Source organism: Manihot esculenta, chromosome 1 (assembly GCF_001659605.2).
Source record: "Manihot esculenta cultivar AM560-2 chromosome 1, M.esculenta_v8, whole genome shotgun sequence".
In the NCBI taxonomy this organism is placed as follows: Eukaryota; Viridiplantae; Streptophyta; class Magnoliopsida; order Malpighiales; family Euphorbiaceae; genus Manihot; species Manihot esculenta.
Genome location: NC_035161.2, coordinates 5,040,508 through 5,063,205, shown reverse-complemented (window position 1 = coordinate 5,063,205; position 22,698 = coordinate 5,040,508). Strand labels below are relative to the sequence as shown.

General features: G+C 31.0%; 5 protein-coding genes across 6 annotated transcripts; 3 read left to right on the top strand and 2 right to left on the bottom strand.

The window, feature by feature from the left end:
- The first annotated feature begins 1,666 nt into the window (after positions 1-1,666).
- LOC110624829 (plant cysteine oxidase 3) lies at positions 1,667-6,704 on the top strand. 2 transcript variants are annotated; one of them, XM_043954101.1, is made up of 6 exons: positions 1,672-1,800; positions 1,954-2,090; positions 2,981-3,132; positions 3,502-3,664; positions 5,711-5,911; positions 6,385-6,704. In XM_043954101.1, exons 2-6 carry the CDS (start codon positions 1,967-1,969, stop codon positions 6,510-6,512), a joined length of 768 nt encoding a protein of 255 aa, XP_043810036.1. In that variant the 5' UTR covers positions 1,672-1,800; positions 1,954-1,966; the 3' UTR covers positions 6,513-6,704. The 2 variants fall into 2 exon arrangements, with proteins under 2 accessions (XP_021625888.1, XP_043810036.1); XM_021770196.2 differs by having other exon boundaries at positions 1,667-2,090.
- A 67-nt stretch (positions 6,705-6,771) lies between these two features.
- On the bottom strand, positions 6,772-10,397 carry LOC110624827 (enolase 1, chloroplastic). Its single transcript, XM_021770180.2, has 7 exons — positions 9,746-10,397; positions 8,792-9,099; positions 8,279-8,433; positions 7,884-8,201; positions 7,652-7,798; positions 7,516-7,566; positions 6,772-7,141 (listed from the first exon to the last, which is right to left on the bottom strand). Exons 1-7 carry the CDS (start codon positions 10,168-10,170, stop codon positions 7,076-7,078), a joined length of 1,470 nt encoding a protein of 489 aa, XP_021625872.1. The 5' UTR covers positions 10,171-10,397; the 3' UTR covers positions 6,772-7,075.
- Positions 10,398-12,387: 1,990 nt separating this feature from the next.
- LOC110625998 (tetraspanin-8) lies at positions 12,388-13,287 on the top strand. Its single transcript, XM_021771724.1, has 2 exons — positions 12,388-12,891; positions 12,979-13,287. Exons 1-2 carry the CDS (start codon positions 12,388-12,390, stop codon positions 13,285-13,287), a joined length of 813 nt encoding a protein of 270 aa, XP_021627416.1.
- Positions 13,288-14,156: 869 nt separating this feature from the next.
- Positions 14,157-15,384, top strand: LOC110616034 (tetraspanin-11). Its single transcript, XM_021758340.2, has 2 exons — positions 14,157-14,875; positions 15,061-15,384. The coding sequence occupies exons 1-2, from the start codon at positions 14,387-14,389 to the stop codon at positions 15,382-15,384; spliced, it is 813 nt and encodes a 270-aa protein (XP_021614032.1). The 5' UTR covers positions 14,157-14,386.
- Positions 15,385-16,847: 1,463 nt separating this feature from the next.
- LOC110617073 (protein CHAPERONE-LIKE PROTEIN OF POR1, chloroplastic) lies at positions 16,848-20,993 on the bottom strand. Its single transcript, XM_021759679.2, has 5 exons — positions 20,768-20,993; positions 20,458-20,570; positions 18,578-18,960; positions 17,309-17,385; positions 16,848-17,193 (listed from the first exon to the last, which is right to left on the bottom strand). Exons 1-5 carry the CDS (start codon positions 20,824-20,826, stop codon positions 17,043-17,045), a joined length of 783 nt encoding a protein of 260 aa, XP_021615371.1. The 5' UTR covers positions 20,827-20,993; the 3' UTR covers positions 16,848-17,042.
- Positions 20,994-22,698: the final 1,705 nt, after the last annotated feature.

Sequence of the window (22,698 nt, the reverse complement as noted above, 5' to 3'; positions counted from 1 at the left end):
TAATTTATCACGATTATAAAATCATATTTTTTTAATTTATAGTAATTATAATTAATTAAATTAAATTAAATTTTAATAATAAATTACACTATATTTTTTTAATTTTATTACTAAAACAATTAGCCGCTTAATTTAGATTTTATATTAAAAATAAATATATTTTATATTTATCACCCATGATAATAAATATAGTTATATGTAATAGATATATGGTATAAATGAATTCCTATAACATAAAATATAAAAAATAAATAAATAATTTTTAAAATTATAAAAATAATATTTTATTATTAAAAAATAATATTATATTAAATCAAAACTTATTTGATTAATAATGAGTAAAAGTATGTAAATTTAATTGATAAAAAAATTAAATTGAATTTATTTGACTTTTGAATAAAAGTATATGAGATTAATTAAACTTATTTTTATTATTTTATAAATTATAATAATTAAATAATTAATTTTAAAAATATAAAAATTAATACTAAATACGAAATTATAGCTTATTGTATATATTTTATATGTTTATATAAAAATAATTGGTTTTAGATTTATCCATTATGCGTAAAAAATTATTAATAAGTTATATTAAAGTATTTATTCATTGCTGTTGTAGAACGAATTTTCTTTCATGTTCATTATACATACTATATTTCCATCTCTTAAACGATTAATAGAGAGATGCATATAAATTTTATTTTTAATTAAAATTAAATATTTTTTTAAATTTAATTTTTTTTTTAAAATGAAATATAAATTATTTTTTATAAATAAACATAAGCTAAATATAAAAAATAAAAATTGAGTCGCTTATATTTTAAAATTGACAAAACAAAAGCAGCCAAATCACCATAAAATGCATTATAAATAATGAGAGTAAACCCACGTTTAAGATTAAAGAAGAGTCTCAGTGACGATTCAATCCATTTTATTGATATTGTTTGAAGATCACTTTTGATATCTTGAAATCTAGAAAGAAGAAATTCAAGGTATATTTTAATCAATTTAGTCTAATTTATTTTTTTTTATTTTTTTTATTATTTTTTTTATCATCTAATAATGTATAATCATCGTTCATATTGACAATATATACGGATGTACGTATCATTTTTTATTATGAGACGATTATTTAATTTTTTTCGAACTATGTGGACACAATCACAGATGTATACAAGTTTATTGTCCCACTGACCCATCAAGAAAGTTTGAATTGATTTTCCTTTGATGGGTCTGAGTCCGAATTGAATCTTCTTTCGATGGGTCCGAGTCCTGCTCTGTATGATCTATTTACCCGAAACTAGAATCACACGAGAGTAATGAATCTATATAGCGGGTTTTAGTAAAGTTACAATTTATCTGTCATTTTCATATGAATTTAGCTGTGATCAAAGTATTCGAAATCTAATAGTTATGGACTTTCATTAATATTTTTTACTTTATTATAAATTTCTATGTAAAAATATCAAAATATGAAAAGTTTATTAATTTTTTATTAAAAAAATATTTTTCATTTACTAAAATTTTCAAGTATTTAAATATTAAAATATATAAAAAAATATAAAAAATATTTTTTAAAATAAATTTTTTTCATAAAATATACGAAGCGTAAATCGAACCGAACCGAACCGACTCTAAACGAGATAATTTTTAAAAAAAAAATTCAGCTCACCGCCGCAAATCAGAGTCATTTGCGCCTGCTATCGAGCTCCTAAAGCCGCATCCGCAGGAAGAGACCACAGGATGACAGAAACAGCTAAAGAAGTCCCATTTCAGTCTTAACAAAATATTCAATTTGGGGAATTTTTTCTTCCTTTTGTTATTGCTTAAATATTTCTCAAGTTCTTTTTCAATCATGACCAAAATATTTTCAAAATTACATCAAGTAACTGATAAAGCCAGAAGGATTCTTTCAGGAGCCAGAAACAACCCGCTTTTCTGTGTGTGTTTCAGGAGCCACGTAAACATGGTGGAGCACGGCTCTTATTCTAAAGTTCAGGCTCTTAACGACCTCTGTGCAACCACCTTCACGCCTTCGGGGATTCCTTCTCCTTCTTCCCCAGCTATCCGCAAGCTCTGTTCTCTTCTGGGTATTTTTCTTTTTGTGCTGTTTGTTGATTTAAATGTGTAAATTTTCATTTTTGGCTCGATTCCTAGATGGGTTTCTCGAATTATGTGGAAGTTTGGAGAGCTTTCTCTGATTTAATGTTGAAACTGAGGAAATGAAACTTGACGGTAATTGGGATTCGTTTCATTGTTTGGGGAAGCTCTCCGCTTCAAATTTTTTTTTAAGGCTGTTTTGATCAAATGGTTTATGATTTCTACTGATTTATTTTATCTATTGCGAAATCAACTTGCTATTTTGGACGATAATGTCCAACTACACAAATGGTTGATAGCAAGATATTCATATTATCACTTATCTATTTTCAGCAAAATTGGTGTATATTCAATTCCTATTTAAAAACTGATTATAGCTAGCAACAAGAGTTGAAGGACTAATGACATTGTATTTGAGTTGCTGATAAGAAAAAAAAAAGCTATTTCAAAAATATTATTAAATATTTTAAAAATTTTAAATTTAATTTGACATATTGTAGTTATAAGAACTTTAAAACAGTGAAGTAACTTTTTCAAACTGTTTTTTTCTCATAGTGTCTAATTTATTTTATTATTGTTATTATTACATTTTTAAGAAAAAAGTTGCAAATAACCTTTTTGGCCTCCAACCGCAATTCAAATGAAGCCTTAGTTTTGTTTACCGTTTAAAAACTGTTTACAGCAATTGATGCGTCTTAGCTAAATGGTATCAGAGTTGTATTGAAGTCTTTGACTTTAAATCCCAGAATGAGCCAAATTTCAACAACAAAAGAATGTTTCTAGCAAGAGGGATGTTTTGCTTTTCTGAAGTATGATGAAGTCACAAAACAGATTTATCATATGTTGCCTCTTTGGCTATGATACATCTGCTGTTCTGCAGACACAATTCATGCTGCTGATGTAGGGCTTAAAGAGGAAAATCCAGATGATGATTGGGGGCATGGCTTTTTCGGGCTTGACCGATTAAGTCAGGCAGCTCGATGGTCTCAACCAATTACATACATTGATATTTATGAGTGTGATAGTTTTACGGTGAGTTTTACAATCCTCTTTTAGAGATACATAGCTTTTAAGCTTATTATTAGTGGTTCTCACTCTAGAATAGTTTCATACTATAGTCTTTAGAAATTTAAACTTGAAATTTTGTTACATATTTATTGTACTCAACTTTCTCAATAAGTCGTGTTACTTTTCCCCCTTCATTTCCATTTCAGTTTCTAGAATTGTTTTTTTTGTGGCTTTATGTGTAATGTGTCTGGAGAAGTAAAAAAATTTGCACTAAATTTTGTCTTATTATTTCTTGAGCTGCTTTTTTATTCGGAAAATGTAGTCTGAAAATTACTTAAGTACAGATTCTTGCTGTTCAAAGTTGGTTCATGTGAAAAATGATTGTTTATGCAGATGTGTATATTCTGCTTTCCTACTTCCTCAGTTATTCCGCTCCATGACCATCCTGGCATGACTGTTTTCAGTAAAGTTCTCTATGGCTCCTTGCACGTGAAAGCTTATGATTGGGTTGAACCTCCCTGCATTTATGAAAGCAAGGGATCTAGTTGTCCACCAGGTTTGATTACATCCTATTTCAGCTTCTGAAGTGAAAATTTTAAGATTTCCAGAAACTGAAATGAACTGTGTTTTAATTATTGCTTGTAGACTGTTAATACAAATTACCTTATCTTAGGCCTAAGATCATGTTAATATCTTAGATTAGGTCTAAAAGCACTATTAGATTTTTTTTTTATAAAACCCTTAGTTTAAGGTCGTCAACTATTCTTCCTTTTTTGCATGATTCATTTTTAGGCTTAGCTCTCAGTTGTGATCCACATTTTCTCTTCTTCACTTTATTCAAGTAAAATCTTCTAATTATTTATTCCTAGAGCCCTAATCATCCTACAATGGATATGTGGATTTGAAATAGTTGGTATTCTCTAATGCAGGGCTTTAATTTCTAAATACTATGCACGTATTTGGGTGGTGGCTTTATCTGTTTTCTTCATTTTTAGGTTCTCGATTTGATTTGAATTTTAAACCAAAGTCTAGTCTATGCAAAATCTTTATACTCAAGTTTCTCTTGTTAATCTTGGTTTGAAGTCGTGGAAGAATTATTGAACTGCACCATTTCCCTTTTGGAACCATCAGTTGGAACCACAGTGGTTCAATGTTCTAACCCTTCACCTCGGTATTGCATTTCTTCTAGCCAGATGGAGTAGGCCACATGTTTCCATAATGAGCTATATATGTTGATCATGGAAGGTCAAAATTGTATGTGTTTTTTTTTCTTCAGTAAACTGAGTGGACTAGAGCAGTAATCATATTATCTGACTGTATGTTACATGCAATAATAAAGCAAGTTATTCAGTTTTATTTAAAAAAATATGAAAATCCAGGGGCGCACCGCACAATGTGCGGCCATTCTATACTTGTCAGTGATATGAAATGCTAAAGCGGAAAGAAAATTTAAAATGCTGCCTCTTGTAAGGAGGGTAACGGTCGGATAGTTAATTTTCTTTTTATATATATTATAGATAGATATTATAGATTATAGATATAGGGAATATTGAAAATGTCTTTAGTTGGAAAATTTGTTTCGGAGTAGAAAATGAGCAAAAAGGGGAATAAAATGTAAGAAATGAAAAGTGAAAAAAAAAAGGGACAAATTGAAATAGAATGGACCAAGGTTGCCGGAAATAACACTACTTCCAGCATTACCTTTTTCCTTTAAGCTCACTTTATGCCTATATTTCAAGCCTTTAATCGCAGAATTTGATCTTATGGTCTTCATAAAAGTTGTAGTTGCTATATTTTCTTAGACATAACCAGCTATAATAATTGTTCACAATCATGTAAAAATCTAGCCTCCCTTCTGGAACTACTATTGTTCAGAAGCAGCATATAATGACTTGTCAATTATGGTGGTTGTTCCAGCATAACACTTGGTGTTGGGTTCATGGGTTCTACTTCTGGAATTACTTTATTGGGAAATATGACACGTGGGGTGTGACTGTGTAAGGTTATTGTGTTGGTTGATTGACTGGGAGGAAACAAGTTGTAGGATGTATTATTAATGTTTGGATCACCCTGGGTCATGTAGGCATCAGGGCAAGATTAAGTTTATGCCTTAACCACAAGTTTTCTAAACTATCATTCAATTATTTTCTTTTTCTTAATATCTCTCACACACACAAGTAAGTTACTTTCCCTCCAGTAAGGAAAGAAAAACTCTTGACTTCCTGGAAAGTCAAGAAGAAATACTAACTAACCAGAAACAATTTTCATACTTGCTGATAACTTCAAGTTCGAGTTACCCCAACCAAATAATGTCTAGTCTTTGTGTTTATTTAAGTAGTTGTATGTATAAAATGCCTTGTTAGTACCTGTAATTTCAAAACATGATTATTTGTCCCTATAATTTAAAAATAATAACTATATTAAATAGCTAACGGTTTGAGAAGACATGGACGATTTAATGTGTGTTTGAAATTAGAACTAAGTAAATAGTTTCACCAAGTCACAAGTACTAAATAGCAATTTTCCCCAATGTTTTAAAAGTAAAAATGTCTGTTACATGGGTGGTAACCAAATTTGAAGTGAAATAATATATCTTTGGCAGTAAAGTTGGCAAAGCTAGCAGTGGATAAAGTTTTGACAGCTCCATGTGGGACATCAGTCTTATACCCAAAAAGTGGGGGAAATCTCCATTGTTTCACTGCAGTCACCCCTTGTGCTGTGCTTGACATTCTCACACCACCTTACATGGAAGATGCAGGGAGGAAATGTACTTACTACCATGATTACCCTTATTCTTCCTTCTGTAAGTATTTTTCTATTTGTATTTACTATCAGTTTTTGTTCTTCCCTGTTTGATATTCACCGGGGCTGAGCATTCTGTTAACTAAGCCGAACCGAAATTCTGATTAACTAAATTTTTAATAACTCCTAAAATATTAACTGAAATGAACGAAATTAAAAGAAAACCGAATTTAATTGAAACCGGAATATTTGATCAGTTATCGGTTATAACCAAACTAACCGAAGGAATGACCGAAAATCAAAATTTTTTTTAATAAATTATTAATTGATACTTAATCAAACTGATCGGAACATACTTCTTTAAAATAATTGAATTTCATCGGTTCGATTTAATTATTTAGTTATAACTGAATAATGCACACCCCTAGTCACCATTACTGGACATATCGGTTGAAATGCATGCATTTTTGAGATTTTTTGTGTGAGAAATGAACTAGATTATTGAGTAGCTTATTGAACATGCTTATTCTGCAGCTACAAGAAATGGAACTGAGATAAGGGACGGTAAAGAAGACGACTATGCATGGCTTGCAGAGATGGGAACACCAGACAATCTTTATATGCGCCAAGGTGTATATACAGGCCCAGCTGTTAATGTTTAGCTCTTATTGTTAAGAGAAATCCATGCATATATCAAATTCATATGCCTCTAAATGAAGAAGCCAATAGAATTTGTCATTTGATCTAATTGCTATGATCTATGCTTTGTTTGAAAATTATTTCCACACATAAAAAAGGGTATAATTCCACATGCTAAGAGTGGTAATGCAATGATGCCTATCCCCTTTCTTTTATCATCTTTATTCTGATAATTGTTCCATATTTTCAGGGTTTAGTTTCCTATTTTTTTAAGGGGAATAATTATCAGGTTCCAGTAAGATTTAAATCAATTTCAGTTCCTGCAGCTGTATCTAAGTGCATAGAAAAATACAAACAGCAGTGGTACAGATCTGATGACACCCTGGAACTTCCTTATTCAGAGAGGCACTTGTTTCTTTCAAGATTTTGGGAAAACGTGGTTCTAATGCTTAATCAATTAGACAGTTCTGTTTATAGTTGATATCTAAATCGACTGGTTCTGCAAAAAAAATTCTTCAAGATTCTCTTAGGGTGAGTGTGTTGGATGCCGAATTCCTGCTGGTCGAAACTGAGCTCTCTCTTTGTCCTAAGGGGATCTGAAAGCTTCACCGGCATAACGAACATTTCCAAGTTCCTCTTCAATTCGCAGAAGCTGCAACCAAATCAAAACCCGTATGAGAAATTACTAACACAGCAGACATGAGTTCACAGAGATTTTGAGATAATTTACAACCAGGAGTAATAAATGCCAAGAGATATTCAGGAGAAGCACATTACTTTTATTGAGTACATCTTAAATTTTTCTATAATATTTATCGGCTAAACTTAATGAATAAACTAATTAGTAGGCTTTTTAAAATCTCATAGACATTTTGAAGTGTTTTTCAAATCGAGTGACTAATTAATGAGTTTTTCTATACTACAGTGATCAAATAGTAATTTTTCTTATAATATTTAAAGTACATTTTTCGTCTAAATGAAGACATGGATGCCCCTGTAGTAATGAAGAAGGTTGTTAAAGTCTACCTGATTATACTTGGCCAATCTTTCACTTCTGCAAGGAGCTCCGGTTTTTATCTGTACAAAGAAAATGAACAGTCAATTCCATGTTTTCAAGAGACATGGTAGATGGCAAAGTTTTAAGGGCTTCAGCTAATAAAACCTGTCCACTGGCCAAACCAACAGAAAGGTCAGCAATAAAGTTGTCCTCAGTTTCACCACTTCGGTGGCTAACCATCACACCCCAACCCGCAGCTTTTGAGTCGAGTGCTGCCCTAATGGATTCAGTCACTGTTCCAATCTGGTTAACCTGAAAATTCCATGGATGAACATGAGGTAAAGTCAAATATTAGTGTGGAAAACTAGGTAATATTGTATTACTACTTGAGCCTTGCCTTGAGAAGTAAACCATTGCAAGCCTTTTTCTGAATTGCTTCAGCTATTCTCTTTGGATTTGTGACCAACAAGTCATCCCCAACAAGTTGGATATCAACTGAAGATTGTAGCGAAGCCCATGAATTCCAATCATCTTGGTCGAAAGGATCTTCAATGGATACAATGGGGAAATCATTGATAAAATCCTTGTAGAGTTCACCAAGGCTCTGAGCTGAGAGCACATGAGCTCCATCATTCGGTTGTTTCTTAAAGTTCAAATCATATCTTCCATCCTTTGTGAGAAACTCAGAAGCAGCAACATCCATTCCAATTTTGATCTACATCGTTGTTTTCAGTCCACATTTAGTACAGAAATCACATTTTGAAAGGGTCAAGAAAAAAAAGTGCAGCCTACCTTCCCCGTGTAACCAGCCTTTTCAATTGCGTCCATGAGTAAAACTAGTCCCTCCCTATTATCCTGCACATTAGGAGCGAATCCCCCTTCGTCTCCGACATTGCAAGCATCCTGTCCATACTTCGCCTTGATAATTCCCTTCAGTGTATGATAAACTGTGACATCAACAAATAGAACAGTCATCTAGAGCTTCAATAATGATGAATATTTTTAAGTAACTACGCCAATATACTAAAGCACAAAGGCATTGTCAATTGTAGATAAGCAGTAACATTTAGATCACAGTCAACTTGGATTCACAGCAGCTGAATTTCACTTTTCTTTTTCTTTTTCTTTTTCTTTTCCATTGAGTCAAATATTTCGGGGATGAAAGGATCTCCAGAGGTCTCATTGAAAATCAACTGAATTTAGCCATCCACATAAGCATATGCCCTGTTTCCAAATTGGGAGCCAAATAGCTAATCGGACAACATGCTTCTAGTGAAAGAAAACTATAGAAAAAGAAATTCTAACCTTCACTACCCATGCGGAGAGCCTCGGCAAAGGAAGTTGCACCTACTGGGAGTATCATAAATTCTTGCATGGCTAAGTTATTTCCAGCATGACTGCCTCCATTTATGACATTAAAAGCAGGAACTGGCATGACAAGTTCCTTTGTTCCTGAAATTTCCTGAATGTGCTTGTACAAGGGCACTCCTTTCACTCCAGCACCTGCTCGACAAATGCTCAGAGACACCCCAAGGATAGCATTAGCTCCCAGTTTTGACTTGTTTGGAGTTCCATCAATTTCCAGCATAATAGCATCCACATCATCTTGGTTTCTTATCAAACATAAAAACAATACTGTCATCACCTTATAACCAATAAAATGAAATTATCAACAAAAATCAGAGCTTACAAGGACACCAAGAACATGAAATCAGTAGTTCACATACTAAGATATGAATCAGAGTCCAAGAAAATACATAATGCGAATCTAAGGGGTTAGCTTAGTTGAGAAGTGAGTTTGCTCACCACCTTGTTGACTAAGGGTCTAATCTGGAGCTTACATCCAAACTAGCCAAACAAGCGTTGATTTTACAACTCTAAAGACAGAGGCTCCCTGAATCTACCCACAAATTAGAATTTCTTGCGAATGCTAAGAAGAATTTTTGTTCAAACATGATTCTAGCTATATGGACATTCAACACTGGTAACTTTGTTTCATACGAGAAAATCAATCCAAGAGGTAATCTCCTAACATCCCCAGCTTCCACAATATTTTTTCAGCATAAAATGAAAACTTTTCAAGCTTATGAAAGGCAACAAGGGCTATATCTATAACTTCTACAGAAAATTTAGTCAATGGACATTTCAATGAGTTCAATAATTAGAAAGCAATACAAAGCAAGTTCCTAGTGAAGATGACTAGAAAACAAAGTAAATAATGTAATTAGAAGACATGAGGATTGTTAAGTTGGCTATTACCTGACATCAACGCCTATTAGCTTAGGACCCAATATGTCATTGATGTTTTTAACGGCATTAAGAACACCTTTACCACCATAGACACTCTTGTCCCCATCTCTAAGCTCCAAAGCCTCATAGATCCCAGTGGAGGCGCCACTGGGGACGGCGGATCGGTAAAGATCATCAGCGATGAGATCAACCTCAACGGTGGGATTCCCTCGGCTGTCAATGATCTGCCTTGCCTTCACGGACTTGACTTTGCATTCCTTGGCGATCTTCGCCGGTGAAGGTGGCGACACCGTGACTGAGTTGCGGACAACTAAAGAACGAGGCTTTACTGAAGGAAATGGAATGGAAGTGGAAATGGAAGATTGGGGTTTGGCAGAAAAGAAAGACTTTTTGAGGAGGGTGGCGGTGGAGGCTGGTTGAGTGGCCAAAGCCATTTCTCCTTGTTGCACTAGTCTCTGTTCTTCTGGTTTTAGGGGATTTTCAGAGAGAGCAAAGATGGAGTTTAGTTGGGTTTTATATTAGAGTGCGGATCGGAGCGTGGGGAAGTCCGCCGAGCGGCGATGAAAGCAAATAGGCGTTAGAAGGAAGAAGCTGGTTGTTTTTGGTGGTTGTTGAGAGGACGTTGCTTCAATGGGCGATCAAAGTTAGGCTGCCTTCTGGTTAGGTATACTTATGTGTGCATGTGTTGACTATCAGTAGGGCCATCTTTTTTTAAAAAGAAGCTTATAATTTCCTCCTAAAATTTAACCATTTATTAATATTGAATTTTTATATTTTTAAAAATTAAATAATTTAATTTTGAGATTTACTTTCCTGCAAATTAAAAAATTTATTTTTAATAATTAAAATTTTCAAAAATGTTAAATTAATAACTCTGTTCACATATTTATTTATTTGTGTTGATTATTGTTTTTTTCTACAGATTAAGTAGAGAGATTTTGACGAGGAATCAGATCCTGTCAGAGCCAAGAGAACTCAAATGTCTTTGTCAATCTAACTAAAGGTGGCAGGCAGCAGGACGGAGCTACAGTGAGTTTAAAAGAGCCATGGCTCCTCTAAAAAATTAGAAATCATTTTAAAATATTTAAATAGTTTTATGTATAATAGAATAAATTATTATTAAGTTTTTATATATTTAAAAAATTTATTAATTAATTTTTATTTTAAAATTATTTAATTAAAGTATTTTATATTTTATAAAATTAAATTTTTTAATTTTTCTATTAAATAAATTTTTATTCCTTTTTAATATTATTTAATTTATTTAATTTTAATTATTTATTTTATTTTATCCCTCCTATTTTTTATTTTTTTAATTTAAAAAATTTATTTTTTATTTTTAAATTTCAAGTCCAATGTAAAAAAAATTATTCATTCATTACATAATTTAATTTTTATGCTATTTTTATTATTAAGTTATTATTTCACTTAATTAATTTTTAATCTATTTATATAATTAAAATTATTTGTTAAACTATCTAAATTTAAAAAAATAAATTTTAAATTTTTATAAATAAAAGTGTTTTATAATTATTTTTTTATTACTTAAGAAGTTTTATGGACTATTTAAATTTAAAAAATAATTTAATTTTAAAAATATAAATTTAATGAATAATAAGTTAGATAATTTAAATTTAAAAATACTTAAATATAAATCAAGTATTATTTTTTATTTATTATAAGTTAAATTATTTAAATTTAGAAAAATAAAATGAAAATATTATTTTTATAACTAATGGGTTAGATAATTTAATTTAAAAAAATAAAATTTATAGTAAATAATATATTAAATTATTATGTTTTTTTTATTTTTTTATTTGGAAATCGAGAATTAAGAGAATAGATTATGAGATCATTCAGATATATTTAGATGCATTTACAATCATGCTAAATCTGTGAATGTAAATTAGAAGGATTTTTTTTCTTAGGGAAGGATTTTTTTCTACCATAAATACTATTAAAAGGGGATTTCATAATAAGTTCATTGACTTACATGGGAAGAAGATATATTTATAAATATTAAAAATGAAGTTGTCATTAATATTTTTTAATTAATAAAAAAATTAAAATTTAATTATAATATTTTATTATTTTTTATAAATATTTTAAATATATATTTATTTTTTATATTTTATTTTTATTTAATCATTTATTAAAATCGGACCCCTAAATAAATTTTCTGGGTCTATCACCGGCAGGCAAATTAATCCTTTAAATGTTAATGGTTTTCTGTTTCAATAATATTTTTCATAAAGATGTTCTTCTCTTAGAAGTGCAATGGATCTTATTACAGCATTAGGATCTTTCTGATACAGAGCTGGTTTTATTTAGTTTGTAGCTGTTATTTTTCTTGAGGTTAATATAAAATTCTTGCTTTTATCTCATCGTAACTTACCATTTGCCAGCTTATGCATGCTTGGGTAGAGCTTTAACATTCTTAATTTGGAATGCTAGCGGTATCAATGAAATCATCACCCACCATAATTTCTCACAGTTATAACACAAACTATTGCTTATCATCAATTCATCTTTAACCTTTGCAGATAAATTTATATATATAATCATATCTACGAAACTCCATTAATAAATCTAACTCGAACTTGTATAAAGATTTAAGAATAATCTTATATCTAGCGACAAGCACGAGTACGATGGCTCGCCTGAGTAGCACCCTTTTCTTATTGTTTAACTTAATGGCTTTAGCATCCGGTTGTTTCGGGGTCGGCTCGTATCTCTACTTCCAAATTCATAGAGTCACTGACTGCCAAAATGTGGTGCAGAAGCCTCTAATGGTGATGGGGATAATTTTGATTGTGATGTCATTTCTAGGGTTGGTGGGTGCAATCTTCAAGCTCACTTGTCTGCTGTGGATATACTCTGTGGTGGCTTTGTTGGTGCTGGCTGGGCTCACAGCCTTTGCTCTTTTTGTGTACACGGTTGAAGACACAAGTGGCAGCGGTGGCCTGGCTGGGTTAGGATTTAAGAAGCATAATGCTGGGGGAGATTACACACAGTGGCTGCAGAATATGGTTATAGATGGGAAGCATTGGAATGGCATTAGGACTTGCTTGATTGATCATGAGATTTGTAAGCGGCTTGAAAATACTGTTCAGAATTCTCAGGATTTTTATCTCAAGAAATTATCTCCTGTGCAGGTATAAATTTTAAAAAAATCTAAAATTTTGTGTTAATGTCAAACGCTTACGAACTTCTTCTTCTTGTTATTAATGTTTTGAGTTCAGTCGGGTTGCTGCAGACCACCAATATACTGTGGATTTGAATACAAGAATGCAACTTTCTGGGTAACACCAAAATCAGGGAAGGTTTCAAATGAAAGAGACTGCAATTTATGGAGCAATAAGCAGGAGAAGCTATGCTACAATTGCAACACTTGCAAAGCAGCAGTCATAAAAAAGAGTAGAAACACTTGGAAAATATTTGCTATACTTGACTCCATTGACATTGCTATTCTCCTTATCGCCTATGCTCTTAGTTGCTGCACTAGGAATCACATCGTCTCTGATACTAAATACAACAGGGTACATCCTTGAATCCGATCTAGACATTTAAATTTTACAATAAAACTATATGTACAATGGTTGTATTATATATCGAGGAGTGTGTGAGTAAAATTTATATAGAAAGATAATTTTTTTTATTAAAATTTCTGTAATTTTAATAATAATTTAGTTTTATTGTGAATTCAATTTATATTTTCTCTCCACTTTAATTCAATTAGAATATGATGGCCGCCGAATCTCATTCACTCTAAACCCAAAAAAACAGAGTTTATCCAAAGCCTGCAAAACCTTTTAGACTGATCAATCCCGCATTTTAGACTCTGACCCAGACATATAGGGCAGGCCGGATTATCCGCAAGCTCAAATCTAACGGAAAAAAATCCAGTCCGGTGATGTGATGTGAGGAGAGATAGCAGGTCAGTCATTTCGCAACTGCCCGCATGCGCGCCGGAGAACATGTAAAAAAGATTTTGATATGTCTGTACATACAGATCTAAATAATAAAAATATATAACACTGTAGCAGAAAAACTATTAGATATCACTGGCGGATAAAATGAAAGAAATAAAAAGGAAACAAAGTTACATCTTTCACTCTATTTAAACTCATACTCACACTAAAAAATTATATTTTCCACGTATCAGAACATCAAAATATATTAATTAAAAAAATTGTATAAGCAAATGTTTTTTTATAATAATTAAATAATATAACATATGTTTTTTAATTAATTAAAAATATCACGTCATTCACGTCATGTGTTACGCTGAAAATATTGAATAATTCCTCAGATTTTATTATTAGACTAATAGTATTAATGATCAAATGCTAAAATGGCATTTGGTGTAATATGAGAGAAAAGAGAAGGGCAATTTTAAACAAAGAAATAAACCATTAAATTTGCAGAGAACATTGAAGAAGTGAAAAAACAGTTAAACAGATCATGCATGAGAGAATAGTCTTCCATTTCTTGGCTCTATTTTGATCCGTTTCTTCCTCCTTTTCCCATCTCCCAAACAGAAAACAAAACACTTAATACTCCTCCACCAGAATTCTCAATCTCTGTTCATATCCCAAAAAACACCATTTTCTGATCTCTCCCCTCAACCAAAAACATCAAACTATTACAATGGTTCGTGTGAGCAACATCGTATTAGGAATCTTTAACGTTATAATTTTGATCATAGGTCTTGGAGCCATTGGCATCGGCTTCTTTTTCTACCTGGGAAGCAATTCTGAGTGCGAGAAAGGGATGGAAAATCAATTAATGATAATGGGTGGAGCTTTGTTTGTGGTTTCATTATTAGGGTTGATTGGTTCTTGTTATGGGATCAATTTTCTTTTGATGCTTTACTTAGTTGTCATGTTTTTTCTGATCGTGGCATTCATGGTGTTCACCATTTTCGCCATTACTGTAACCAATGAAGCTTCTGGTAAGGTCATGTCGAGGACAAAGATCATGAATTTTAGGACATGGATTGAGGATTATTTTGTCACTGAGCAGAACTGGAATCAGATCAAGACATGTTTGATTGATGCTAAGGTCTGCATCAGTCTTGGAGCTGATGTTGAAAACGATGTCGCCCAATTTTACAAGAAGAATCTCTCTCCTATACAGGTCTTTTTCTTTTTTTTTTTGTTATTTTATTACAGTCTGATATTTCTCATTTGGTTGTTCTTGATTTCCTGCCTTGATTTTTTTGATCAATTGTTCATAATCTGATTGATCATGCATTGATTTGCTTTGCTTTGCTTGTCAAATTTTAATTTATGCTTTCTGTTTTTCTTTCAAAATTTATTCAGCTTGGGTGTTGCAAGCCACCAGCAGAATGCGGATTCATATATAGGAATGTAACAGTGTGGATAAAGCCAAAAGCAGGAGCAGCAGTGAAAAATGTTGACTGCAAAAGATGGAGCAACGAGCTGAATACACTGTGCTACAACTGCGACACATGCAAGGCTGGGATGGTGAGTAACATAAAGTATAAGTGGAAACAATTGGCAATTGTGAATGCTTGTATCACTGTTATCCTCGTCGTTTTATATTCCATTGGTTGCTGTGCAAGGAGGAACAACTCTTCTAACAAAGTTTATGGCAAATTTAAAGGATACAAACCTTACCCTTGATTTCTGTACACTGTCGTTTTAGGCTTTTCCTTCTTTGTTTGCTGGTTTGTTTCTTTCTCTTGCAATAAAATTTTGACTATTGATTCTTTGTGCCGTTGTTACTTGTGTGCTTTGATTTGCTGGTTTGTTTCGTTTTAGGCTTTTATTTCACTTTGTTTGCTGTTTTTATTTGCTTTTCTATTATCTTTGTTTTTACATGCAATTTTTAGTTAAATTTACTACACCATGTTCGATCGATTCGATTCAAAACTCAACTGAATAAACTAAAAATTAAAATTTTAGTATTTATAAAAACATTCAAACTATTTTAAACATAAATTAATTCAAATCAAATCGATTTGATTTAATTTAATTTAATTTAATTAATTGAAATTTTTAATAAATTTTTATTTTTTACCTCTTATTTTTAAAAAATATGACATTATAAAAAAAAATATTTAATTTGATTCAATAAAAAATTTTCAATTTAAATCAAATCCTACCCACACGTACCATCACTCCAACATCCAGGTGCAACAGTAAATATCAACAATAAATATCAATTTTTCAATCTCCAATCAAAAAATAAATCTTAATCCCTCAAAAAAATTAATTAATAAAAAATATCTTTTTAAATAAAGAAAAATATCATCATTTTTAAAAGAAAAATCATTTTAAAAATTTTATTAGCATTATTATATATAAATTCATTAATATATTTTATTTTTAATTAAAAAAGTAATAAATAAATTATTTTTTAAAAATATCTTTTGATAAAAAATATTCTTCGTAAAAAAATATTTTTCAATGCAAGTTATTTTCCATTAATAAAAAGAGCCTAAATATTTCAATATTTATTCAAGTATTGATAACCAATAACGTGTAAATATGCTAAAGATATAAAACTACTCTTATGGTTCTTACACCTTTGGGAATTTGTTTGCACTTAAGGTTGATAAAAAAATAAATAATGACTAACATAAAAGCTTACACCTTTGGGAACCAAGGTTAAGAGTTTTTTCCTTGCAAAAAAAAAAAAAAAAAAAAAAAAAAAAAAAAAAAACCTCAAATATTGTTAAAAGAATAACTTACAGTTTTTAAAATTAAATATGAATAACTTACAGTTTTTAAAATTAAATATGCTAATTTAAATTAATATTAAAACTTAAGATTTCTAATAAACATTTTGAGACAAGCCTTTTTCCTAATAAGAGCTTAAACTATCAGCATCTTATTTATTTAAAAGGCATGAGATGGTGCTTTCTATCTCTAGATGACCATAAGAGATGCTTACAGTTAAAAAATCCGTTTCTATTTAGAAATGATGCAGTGTGAAAACTGGTTTATTTACTTGGAAATGTTAATGGTATCAGTATGTAAAGCTTCCGACAGAACTCCCCAGAGTTCTCAGATCCTTGCATGATACATAAGTAATCAACATGCCAATGCAACTTTCAATCTTACAGCACAAGCGCTCAACCATAAATTTTAAACCATAATGCCACTTCAAGCACTAGTATGAGCATAACTTAAGAAGAGAAGGTTACAGGTGCATCATTGATTTTCCCAACTTCATGGCATTTAAGTTCTATAAAAGAACAGGAGAATTTAAATGAATATAGAAATGGAGTCTTAACTTCAATACAATTCTCAGCGTTAGTGACATGCAGGTGGTGATTTCATTTTAGAAAAGTACATGCCACAAACAAGAAAAGATACGCTACCAATGAAGTAAGAAGTTCGAGTGTCCAAGTTGGGTTTATTAGAACTGTTGGAACCATGGGAAGAAATATTGAGCCGCATACCCACCCAGCTGCAAGAGATCCAAGACTGCAACGCATGTAAGACAAATGTAAGTAACAAATAAAGGGAAAAGGAGATGATGGAGAGAGGAAGAGAGAGGGGGAGCTGGCAGTCTTCCATTCTTTTTCATCCATGAACTCACCCAATAATGAAAGCTCTGCCCAAGTTCTTTGTCTTCTCATTGAGGAAATATATGCAAGCTGCCAAAGACACGGCCACCTGCAAAAGAAATAATGTAGTTTAAAACGATGAAAGGGAGGCAAGCTATTTACTGTATATTCGTAGATATCACAGCTGAATTCAAATGAAAATACTAAGTACAGATGCAGGTCACACCACCACAGCAATGCATACATAAAACTAACGCATGGATATCATGGGGCATAGATTTCTACCACAATGGTGTGATGGAGGTGCCAACAGGGGAATGTTAGAGGAGATTGGGGATCTCAAACAAATCATATCTCAAAGGAACAGCAGGGGTTTCAAATGAAACTTAGGACCTTGTTAGACAACTAAGCTACAAGCTATAGAAATTTTTTTTCTGACATTTTCTATTTAGGTAGTCCATTTTGCAAGATGCAGTCCAAATTAAACCAAGAAATGACTGACACAGGCTACAAAAAAATTCTTTGAAAGATATAAAGGATATAGCATTTTCTATGAATAGTTGTGACTTTAAAATTATAGACTAACATTTAAGATTTTCATGGAGCATTTGTCTCTTTACCAACTGCATAAATAATGCCTGATATGGTAGACTCCAACTCAAATCAAGATTATAAAGTGCATGTGCATCTCACCAGGACATTCCATCATCCTGCCCTGTATAGTTTTCTTATATTCAAAGTACAAAATAAAATATATGGATGGTGATGAGAAACTTAGCTAGGATTAATTAGGCTGCAGTAGTCTTATTTTGTAATCCATTAAGCAGGAAACTTTACAGTGCTTTGTTCTTTTTCCAGAACCTTTATTTTTAATCTAATTTTTTAATTTTGGTTTAGGACAACATTATTTCTTCTAGTTTCTTTGGCAGTCCAAATCCATGGGCAATTAGGACTAGTTTTAGAGCAACTTTTGAGTCTATAAATCCATGTACTTGTAATGCTCTTCAATTCAGTGTTCATTCAATAGATTTTCCTGCAATTGTTATCTCTCAAGTTGTGTAATGCAACTCCATCCTAGGGCTGATATCTATCAAATCAAACTTTAGGTGTGAAGCCTAAAGTCTTTATTGTTTCTGTTCGTGGGTTACAATTCATAGCACTCTTCACAGTGTGTAAACTGACATGAAATCTGTCCTACTTTAACTTCACAAAAATAATGTGCCCCTGCCACACGATAGATGTTTATATAAAAGGGTCACTCATGAAACAAGCATAACAAAGACAACAAACGTAGAACAAACCTGAAAAGCTGGTCCGCCTTCAGCAGAATTCATGATACTCCAGCCACCCATGAATGCAAAGAGGAACAATCTTCTAAAAATAACTTCAGCTGGAGGCAGTTCCACAAAATTGAGTAAAGACTTAACCCAAGGTGGGGACTCTTCCACTTTCTTTTTTAGTCTGGTTTTCAAATTAATTTTTGTTTTCTTCCTTTCTTTAAAGCTGGTCATCAACAATTTCTCGAAAGCAGCCTCTATTGATTCTTCACTTCTCTCATGTCCAGCATATTGCTGTAAGAGAAAATTCCGTGATGACCAAATTTCCTCCTCAGAAGCATAAGGACTGATACCAAGACGCTTATAAGGATCCCAAACATTCATTCGAGGAAATTTTGGGATATTACCTAAACAGAAAGAAAAACACATTTAATAAGCTAGTTTTTGCAGTCAAAATCAAAGGGATTCAAAAGACCAGAACGAGTCAGCTGCAACATTTACTAGGAGAAACAGTCCAAAGAATAACAAATAAATGCCTTAATCATTTGCAGAAACAATAAAAGAAAATATGGGAAACGAAGGGGGGAAAAAGCTTAATTGCACAACAGAAAGACATGAATTTCAGGATTTTATCCTAAAATAAAGTTCATTACTTTTCTCAAATATTCACTTGAAATGAGCCATACCTCAATAGAACGACACATCTTTCTATTGTACACTTCCAAATGATAGTGTTCATACACAACTAGGAGGATTTAGAATGAAAATGTATTAACAGATCTATAGATCAATCCACTACTAGTTTGATCTAATTCAGAAGTTCACCCAATTGACCAACACCTAAAAATAAGGGTATGGATGATGGATGCTCAAAATTTCAAAAATAAGTGGTGCAGTAGTACTTGTAAGGCACATTATATGGTTTTACATGCTAATGATAAAGTTTAATTGCATACATGGAAATAACTATGTCCATTGGACCTATAACCATTTTTTTGGTTCTACGAAGAGGAAGGGACATGTGTGCACTCACATCCACGTCACATGCACATGCAAGCATATAAAAGTACACATGCCTATGGAGCTCTTTAAGAATGTCAAAATGAGATAGAATATGATGGAAAAATTACCCACTACTGCTTGGCAGAAATACTTGTGATAATGCTCAACATATTGTTCTATTCTTCTGATCTTAATGCATGAAAAAATATATGTGCATAGGCCCAAGGAAAATCAAGTTGTTTTACTCTGCTTGAGGTGATGAACCTTTACTTGCTATCATCTCTTTATATATATATATATATATATATATATATAGTAGTATGCTTTGTTTTATTTGCAAAGACTCTCTAATCCAAATTTGTTGAGGCTGCAATGAGAGGAATGAAAGGACAACACAGGGAGGGATGCAACTAAAAGTTGAGGCTAATCTTTTCTCCACCCTAATATGGCTTCGGTTATTTGTAGAATACACAGAAGTATTTTAGGAATTTTAGCTTCATGGTAAGAAATGGTCACACCCAACCAAAGGAATTATGCATCCAACCAGGTTACCAAGCAAGCAACTCATCCAAATAAACCCACCATATGCATGCACACAACATATATTATAACTTGGTAAAAAGACGTTCACATATGACATGGTTCATCCAAACTTTTTCCCTTTTTTTTTCCTTTTTGCCAGGCGCTTAAAGATTCTTTCCTTTACTAACCATCCAAAAACAAACAATGAAACTAAGTTTCCATCCCCATCCTGGATTCTAGATTTTGGAGGCTAAATTCTTAATGCCCACGTTTTCCCTTTGTTATTTTGAAGCAAAACTAATCGACTCAAACTGAAGAATGCTCAATTAATAAAAGAAGGTCAGAATTATAAATGAAGTAGCAAGAGAAAGTAACCATACCTTCATAAGGTGCATCCACAGCACACTTAACGCTGGTAAGGGTTCTAGTGCTTCTCGAAATAGGGCGGCTATAAGGTGTTGTCCTATTTCTGGTGTTCTGCTCATAATTTATGCTGCGCAAACACAACAAAAAGAAAAAAGAAGAAACAAAAAAGAGGGAAAACAAGTTCAATAGCAAAAAATTCAAAATGTAACAGCGAAAGCAACAGAAACTAAAAGCGAAAAATTCACAATTTCCAATTGAATAATCACAGAGGTATCCCCAAGGACACAAAAGAAATGGAGATATTGAGAAAGGGAGGGAGCTTACAGTTTCTGGGGGAGGAAAGGAGAGGAAATAGTAGGGTTGGAGAGGAGAAAGGAAGCCATAGATAGCAAAATTTTCAGAGGAAATCCTTAATGCAATTTATGACTTGGTAACGGCCGTAGCTCTCTCTCTCTCTCTCTCTCTCTCTGCCTCTGTAATTTGTGAACTTTTCCGGCTCAGGTGGCTGCAGAAACCAAAGGGAGGGGGCGGTTCTGCGGGGAATTTGCATTTGTCCACAATGCACCCGGAAAAGAGTGGGCCCCATTCACTTTTTATCCTCTTTTTTTTTTTTTTTTAAATTGTATAACTTTTATTTATTTATTTATTATTCCTTTAGAAATACCTTTTTAAGTAGTAAAAATACTTTTTTTTTCACTATTAAATTTCTGCCATATTAAAAATTAATTATTTAATCATTCTATTTTAAAAATATATTAATTAATTTTTTTATATAATAACTATTAAACTTTTTCAAAAATTAAGTTATTATATTTTAAAATTACAATACTAATCGAAAATTAAGACATTCTAATTTTTTCAATGGCTGAAAAAATTAAATAGATTAAATAGTTAATTATTTAAAATTATGAAAGTTAATTAATATAATTTTATAAATAATAAAATTAAATAGTTAAGGGTGTTTTCGTTGTAACTCTCTGTCTTCCGTTTTTTATTTAATAAACAAATAGAAAATTTATTTGATCACAAGTATCGACATTTAGTTTTATTTTTGTTGCTTATTGTAAAATATTTTTAAAATAAATAAATCAATAAATATTAATCTTCTTATTACATATTTTATTAAATTTGGTAATTTTTATCATATTAATATAAATAATTTTAAAATTTGTACTCATATCCTTAATTAGGTGATAAATGCATGTTAGTGAATTTGAAGAATATCTGGTTCACACCTCCGATCCCATTTAAAAAAAGAAAATTACATTCATCAATTAAATTTATTTTATAAAATTATATATAATACATGTGATATATAAAAATTTAATAATTAATTTTTCAATTTCAAAATATTAAAATATTTTTAAAATTTTAAAAGTTTACTAATTAATATTTTTATTAGTCTTAATTTTTAATTTTTTTAATATGAAAAAACTTATTAATTAATTTATCAATTTTATAAAAATATCTATTAATTATATCTCTCCATACTGAACATATTTTATTTTTATTTTAAAAATTAATTATTCAGTCTTATGATATAATTTTTTAATTTTAAAAAATATATTAAAATATCATTAAAATATTAAATATATATTAATTATTTTTTTATTAATTTAACTATTAAATATTTTATTAGTTAATTCCCATAATAAAAATATTCATTAGTTAGTATCTTAATTAGTAAAAATATCTATTAATTAATTTTTTATATTAAAAGTATTTTAATTTTTTTTTACAACACTTAACATTTAAAATTAATAAAGAAATTAATTAATATTTTTAAAATTTTAAAAATATTTTAATATATTTTCAAAATCAGACTAATTAATATGGATGTAGATTCATGAGTAGCTGAGAGTTTAGCTTTCAAAAAAAAACTTTAAACTAATTAAAAGAGGTTGGAATATAAATGTGAATATTGAAGTTAATGGCAAAATACTGATAGATACTTCCAGACTTTAGAGAATGATGATTTTGAAAAAATTATTTTAAATTGTAAAGTTCAATCCTTATTGGACTTAGCCATGTTGACTTACCAAGCTAACATGGCTGCTCACATTATGTCGAGATTATGCTCGTATGTTAAAGCATTTCATAAAAATTTAATTTAATTTTTTATTTAGAATGAAAAAATTATTTATTTTTTAAAAATTTAATTTTTTATTTTGACAAAAAATAAAATTTTATTACAATTTATTTAAAATTTATTTAAAATTTTTTTTACAAGATAAATTTTATTTAAAAATGTTCTA